This window comes from Tamandua tetradactyla, chromosome 8, assembly GCF_023851605.1.
Source record: "Tamandua tetradactyla isolate mTamTet1 chromosome 8, mTamTet1.pri, whole genome shotgun sequence".
Classification (NCBI taxonomy): Eukaryota; Metazoa; Chordata; class Mammalia; order Pilosa; family Myrmecophagidae; genus Tamandua; species Tamandua tetradactyla.
The window spans coordinates 15,823,800-15,830,998 of NC_135334.1; the positions used below are offsets into that span (position 1 = coordinate 15,823,800).

At 36.6% G+C, this 7,199-nt stretch overlaps 1 protein-coding gene across 1 annotated transcript; it reads left to right on the top strand.

The window, feature by feature from the left end:
• Positions 1-5,546: 5,546 nt before the first annotated feature.
• Positions 5,547-6,488, top strand: LOC143645002 (olfactory receptor 10D3-like). The gene has a single exon (XM_077114672.1). It carries the CDS (start codon positions 5,547-5,549, stop codon positions 6,486-6,488), a length of 942 nt encoding a protein of 313 aa, XP_076970787.1.
• Positions 6,489-7,199: the final 711 nt, after the last annotated feature.

Here is a 7,199-nt window from a genome sequence, read left to right on the forward strand (position 1 = left end):
TTTCTTTGTAACTCGTTAAATAGCGATAGTCTTGATCTAGCAACTCCAATCTGAGGTATAAAAACCCAGGAAATAAGGACATACTCTCACACTATAACTTGCAAAACTGTTCATATTGGCATTATTCATAATAACCACAAAATGGAAACAACCCAAATGTTCATCACATGATGAGTGAATTAGGAGAATATTGTAAATCCATAAGTGGAATATTATGTGACCATAAAACAACAAAGTACTGATACATGCCACAAGACATAAGAACCTTCAAAACATTATGTTATAGAAGCCAGACACAAAAGGTCACATATTATATAATTGTATTTATATAAATTGTCCAGAAAGAACAAGTCTATAAAGACAGAAAGTAGATTTCTGGATGCCTGGGCCTTTGGGTGGGCACAACAGTGACTGCAAATGAGTTTCAAGAATTCTTTACAAGTGATGAAAACGTTTTAAAATTGAGTTGTGGTTATGAGGAGTTATATGCACAAATCAAAAAATTTACTTAAAAATCACTGAGTTGTACAATTTAAAAGGGCGAGTTTTAAGGTATGTGAATTATACCACAATAGAGCTGATATTATAAAATACTAAATGTCTAGGTCTCCTCAAGATAGTCTATCAGTCATTTTAGAATTTATGATTGTTATTAAATATAAGTTAAAATAATACTAATTCTTATTTGTAGAGATTCATATTTCAAAGAGGTGTTTTCATGAACAGTACTTAATTTGAAATTCATAAAAACATTATGTGAAAAGTATTATCATTTCTACCTTATAAGTAAAGAAATTTAATGCTCCTCAAATAGTTTTTGGAACTAGCTCACTCTCATATATCCATAATTGCATGACCAGGATTTGAACCCAGATCGTATGACTCAAAATCTATCCTCTGGCAATGGATTCTTATATGTGACACCAAAAGTATAAACAAAAGAAAATGAGATAGATAAATATGAGTTCATCAAAATTAAAAACTTTTTTACATCAAAGAACATTATCAAGAAAGTTAAAAGACAACCTACACACTGGGACAAAATAGTTGCAAGCCACATATTGGATAAATTGCTTAATATCCAGAATATATAAAAAATTTTAGCAATGCAGCAATGACAAAAGATGCAATCTAATTTAAAAACTGAGCAAAGGACTTGAGTAGACATTCTTCCTAAGAAGATATACAGGTAGCCAACAAGCATATGAAAAGATGTTCAATATCATTAGCAATTAAGGAAGAACATATCAAAACAACACTGAAATACAACTCCATATCCACAAGGATGATTATTATTTAAATAAGTGGAAAACAAGTGTTGGAGAGGATGAGGAGAAATTGGAACCTTAATGCTTTGTTGGTAGGAATGTAAATTGGTATAGCCACTGTGGAAAGCAACATGATGGTCCTCAGAGACAGAGAATGGATTTACCAGGGAACAGGGAGAAGGGGGCAGAGGGAGTGTGTGTATGGTGGATATGGAGTGTGTGTAATAATACTAATCTTTAAAAAAATCTTATTCTCTGGTGCTCATGCAGCAGTTACTGAACCCTCTGACTGATTTTAGAGGATTAATTATTGTGAGTTTTGATATCAGTAATGAAGTTTTACTAAGCAACACTATCAATTGACTGTTCCTCGCAGTATCTGTTTGGTTCTCCAGAACAGTTTTAGACAACAGTTTCATTATTCTGTGTACAAGGACTAATTGGTTATGTCCCATTGTTTTATTAATCATTCATTTCTCTAACTAGTGAGAACATGATGCAACCTCTAAGCCTTAGGGACTCAAGGCTGACTGCAGGGGATATGGTCCCTTAGACATGCCAGCTCTCTTTAAACCTCTGAAACTAACTCTTGGGGGAGGCTTTAAAGCCTACAGAAAGGATCAAAGATCAATGTTGTCTGGTTGGGGGGTTTACTTGCACAGATCCTAACTGGCTTGCAGATAGAGACATAGAAGCACCACAAGCTTAAAAGTTCCTGTATCAAGCCAGTCCAGGTAGAGTCCTTTCTAATAAGGTGACCCAGAAAATCACCCGGAAGTGATACCCCAAAGAATAGAGGAGAATAATCCTTCGTTTGACTTGGACTAGAACATTGTATACATAAATGGTGTGAGCATAGCATGCATTTTTATTATGTACTTGGCTTTTTCTCTCTCTCTTTCCTTTGGTATTTTCTCTCTTGAACATTTTACATCTTATTTACTGTATTCATTTAATCATTTACATTAACTCAATTAGTTAGAAAATTTTCTCTGTTTCTTTATGCAAAATGAACACAATTTTATTTATTTATTTTGATGTTTCGTTTTAACCTGCTCCATCATAGAGGACATGTACTATTTTGTTTAGTTAATATGCACAATGGTGGTTCTTAGCCATTTTGAGTGATGAACACTTCTAAGAACACTGAACACTATTAGCATTTTTCCCAGAAAAATGCATGTGCATATAGATCCAAAACTATGTTTATAATAATTACAAGGTATTCGATTGAATGGATACAGAATCATTACAATGGAGTTTCTACTATAACGTATCATCATATATTTGACTTATATTGTGATCCTGTATTTATGAGATTGGACAAATTTCTTCTCTAGTGTCCCCTAGCCATCATCTACTATTTGAGAGAGAAACTAAGATTGTTTGGTTTCTTCCAGGTTTAATCACCTAAGATCAATTCCACATTCGTCTCAATATATAAGCTCTATAGATTTTTTTATCTAATGATGATAAATGAATGTCTACTGTTAAGGAATTTTGCCATAGGATTATCCATTGGAATTTAAAAATTTGGTGTCCTTGTCCACTAAATGTCCCTGGAATAATTGTAACCATTCAATCATAGAACTTGCTGAAAAGAAGAAATACAAAATCACTATCCAAACATACAGAGTTTGGTCCCTGGAAGGTTATTCTCTCAGATTTCAAATGGCTAATTATTCAATGAGTCATTTTCAGGAATTAACATCAATAAAATGAGTGTTTGACTCAACTTAGAAACCTCACCCACACAGCTGAATGAAACTTCTTTTTCCCCCACAAAGACATAGTTAGGAGCTAGAATGAGGCTCTAAATATCAGAAATAATCATAACTTAAAAAGAACCAACTGCAATCATGGACCCATCCTTTTCCCCAGGCCTCACCAGTATTTCTGTTTTCATTTGGCTCCATTGATTCACTTTGACTTGGAAAGATTCTTCTGTAAATTGGTAATAATAATAGTATCAACTACAAATTGTTGTTTGGAGGATTAAATAAATTAATGTACATAAAGGACTTAGAAGAATTTTTCTAGTTCACAGTGAGTGCTAAAAAAGTATTAGCCATCATTATTTGTTTGTCTGTTTAAAGCTACTGATTTTAACAGTGTGTCTGAGACATAGACTCACTTGGGGGAATGGTGAGGGGCTGAAGAGAAGGAGGGACTCAGAATTCTCCAGACTTCTCAAGTGCTCCCTGCTCATCTCTCATGGTATTTTTTAGTACTCTTCTACTTTCTCAAACACTGTTGGGGTTGTGCTAATTTGATTGACTTCCATATTTTTAGTTCTGAGTCTTCTCTTTCGTTTCAGACTCATGCATTGAACTGGCTTTAGGTCATCACTAATCACTAAGGTCCATAGACTCCTGAAAGTCAACAGGTACAAAAATAATCATTATTTGCCTTGAAAAAACATGGATTTTTTATTTTATAACTCACTGAATTCCACTTATATCCTATTATCTCATTTATTAGCACTAAAATATCCATCTAGTCTTACAAATTAGATTATCCCTCTCTTTCTGCACTCTCACCTCCTGCCATTACATCTAATTATCTACGAATACTTATTGATTCTACTTCATAAGTGTATGTGAATTCAGTATTTCTTCTTCCCTGGCTTAATGGTTGCTTTAGATTCCTACCACGGCTCCCTAGCTCTAGGCTATTTATCCTGTAAAATAACCTATACATTGTTACCAAAGCCATTTATCTAAAATATGAAGCTCATCATTTTACAAAAACTTTATCCCTTCATGTAGGGTCCTTCGCAGTCCAGATCCTAAAATTTTGCTGCTCTGTGAAGATTTCCCTCAAAACTTCAATGGGAAACATTGACAATTTTATAACTGTACCATGCACGGTATGCCTCAAATAATACTCTATACTAGATAACAGAGTCAAAACCCACATGTATATGATAGTTTCCATGATGGCTGAATATCAAAAGAATGAAATGGAAAATCGAGATACAATATAATTTTATAGAAAAAAAAAAAAGCAAATCAAAAAGATATATAAAAGAATGGTCCCGACACTGAGCAGTGGAAACAAGTGTGAAAACCTTCTTAAATTTCACATACAAGAAAACTCAGTTTCAGATATTATCATAGTTGCTTTGAAGGCTGATGAAATAAATGTTAGAGAGCACTAACAGAAATATATTTAAACAGGCAAGGGTATAGTTCTTCTTTTATAATTCTGTTCAACAATAGTAGACAAAAGTGACAGGGGAAACTCAAGAAATATCAGGGAAGAACTCAATGCCAACTCACTTAAACAACATTAAAAAACATAGGGTATGTTTAAACCAAAGCAGAGAAGACCATTATGTGTTTCCAATTTTCTGAGGATTTTTTTACAAGTCTTATTTATTATTTCCCCAAAGGGTATGTCTAAGACCAATGGGTAAGATTTACAATGAAATAAAATTTACCTTATAACACAAAAAAATGGAACAGAAAGAGGAAAGTCAGGATTTTGGAAAGATGAAATAAGTCCTGGGACAAATAAAATTCTCCACTATTTGAAGTATCTTTTTATAGCCACTTTGCAAGGTTGTTGTTGAAGAAGTCAACACTAAAAAATGTTTGGTTACACTTAATCACCCCTAAAACCCTTGCAGTTCAGAAAATATATTAATTTCCCTTTTATTTGTATTCTCATAGTAATTTTGTTCCTTGCCCAATTATAGTAAAGTGAATTTAGCACTCTTTGGCTTGAATTCAGTACCTTTCACCTATGGTATATATGGTATATGAGAAATTGGACAAGTTATTTAATTTACCTGTATTATATTTAATATTTATAAAATGGAAATAATAATCCTTGTCTTATAGGATAATCTTATGGCTTAATTACAAAATGGTTATGAAAGTTCTATGCTAAATATTAACGTCTCTTTTTACTCTTCTTTCTCAATTTTCTTTTCCTTTCATATCTTTGTCTTTCTCTACCTATCTTAAACCTCAGTGCTTCTACTCTCTGTGTCATTTATTCTTCCTTATCAGATGACAGTAAAATAAAATCTGCTTATTTACTTGTCAAATTTCCTATACTCATGTCTCAACCCTGGAGATCACACCTCCTCCTGGGTGTTAGGTGCTGGTCCTTTCACTAATAGGAGCTATGACAGCCTTTTTCGTTATGAATCTATTGACTTTGCCATGTTTCTTTCAATCCTGCATGAAGCATGGGAAGGATAGCAAACAATGGAAACTGATTCACCTGATTTTGCTTTTTCTCCTCTATCCAGGATAAAGTCTAACTTCTATGGCGATACATAATCGCACTCTGGTAACAGAGTTCATCCTCTTGGGCATCCCGAACACAGAGGGGCAAGAAACCCTGCTCTTTGCTGTTTTCTTGATCTTCTACCTCTGCACTCTGCTGGGAAATCTGCTCATCCTTTTAGCTGTAACGTCCAGTTCCCACCTCCATACCCCTATGTATTTCTTTCTCTGTAACCTCTCAGTGCTGGACATTGGTTTCTCTTCTGTGAGCACCCCAAAGTTGTTAGCCATCCTGCTAGTGAGGAACCGCGTCATCTCACTGGGTGGTTGCATGGCCCAGGTCTTTTTTTACCACTTCCTAGGCAGCACCGAGTGCCTGCTGTATACGGTGATGGCCTACGACCGGTTTGCGGCCATCTGCCACCCCCTGCGCTACACCATCATCATGAACCGCAGGGTGTGTGCCCTCCTGGCCGCTGGAACCTGGTTTACCAGCTCCTTTCACGCCACAATTCTCACTTCCCTGACCTTCCAACTACCGTACTGTGGGTCTAACGAGGTGGACTATTTCTTTTGTGACATCTTCCCTGTGGTCAAATTGGCCTGTGGCGACACCTTCATCATTGAGACCGTGAGCTTCACCAACATCGGCGTCGTGCCCATGACCTGCTTCCTCCTCATCCTCGCCTCCTATGTCCGCATTGTCATTGCGATTGTGAAGATGAACTCTGCCGAGGGGAGGCGCAAGGCGGCCTCCACCTGCGTTTCCCACCTCACCGTGGTCACGCTGTTCTTTGGGCCTTGTGCCCTCGTCTACACCCAGCCTTCCTTGAGCGAGGTGCTGGTAACCCCAGTGCAGCTCTTTGGCAATGTTGTCACCCCCATGCTGAACCCCACAATCTACACTCTGAGAAACAAAGATGTTAAAGGAGCCCTGAAGAAACTGGTGGGGGGCCAGGTTACTTCAGGAGAAGGTCACTAGCCCACTCATTGGTAAAGCTGGTTTTCTCCCCAGTTGGGTAGTGAAAGAATTTTTTTTTTTAAATCTATCCATGCCAGTTGTAAGGATTTATTTTTCTCTCATAAACACACCTGAAAAGTGATTCAAGTTGATATGCACCTGTGACCTTTTCCCCATTCTCGTGGACCAGAAGCTAGCAAAACTTTCCTCTAACAGTCACAATAGTAAATATTTTTAAGCTTGGTGGGCTTTATGGTCTCCATTTGAAAATTCTCAGATCAGTATTTGCAGGCTGACTGCAGCCATAGAAAATATGTTTACAAATGGATGTGTCTGTGTTCCATTAAAACTTTCTTTACGAAAAATAGGCAGTGGGAAAGATTTGCCCCAAAGGTCATGGTTTGCTGATACATATTATAGAGACCAGCTGAATTTGAAAACTTTCTTTTCAAGACCATGTTGGCAATCTTTATGAGTTGATTTGAGCAATGTCACCAGGGCACTGGTGAATTACTGACCAGGGCTCTGGGGCTTACCCCAAAGTGGAATCAGGCCCTCTGAGAGGGCTGGGATGAAAAGAGATAATGCCAAAGTCATAGAGTTTTATGTCCCCTCATCTTCACAGAGAAACCACCTCTGGTAGTTCTCTAAGAGGGACTGTCTATGTGCATATTTTACTCATGCAGATAGTTCTACCTATGCCAAATCCCTGCCTCATCCTTATATATCTAA

Coding starts and splice junctions, on each gene's coding strand:
- LOC143645002 (XM_077114672.1), top strand. CDS start 5,547: ATGGCGATACATAATCGCACTCTGGTAACAGAGTTCATCCTCTTGGGC.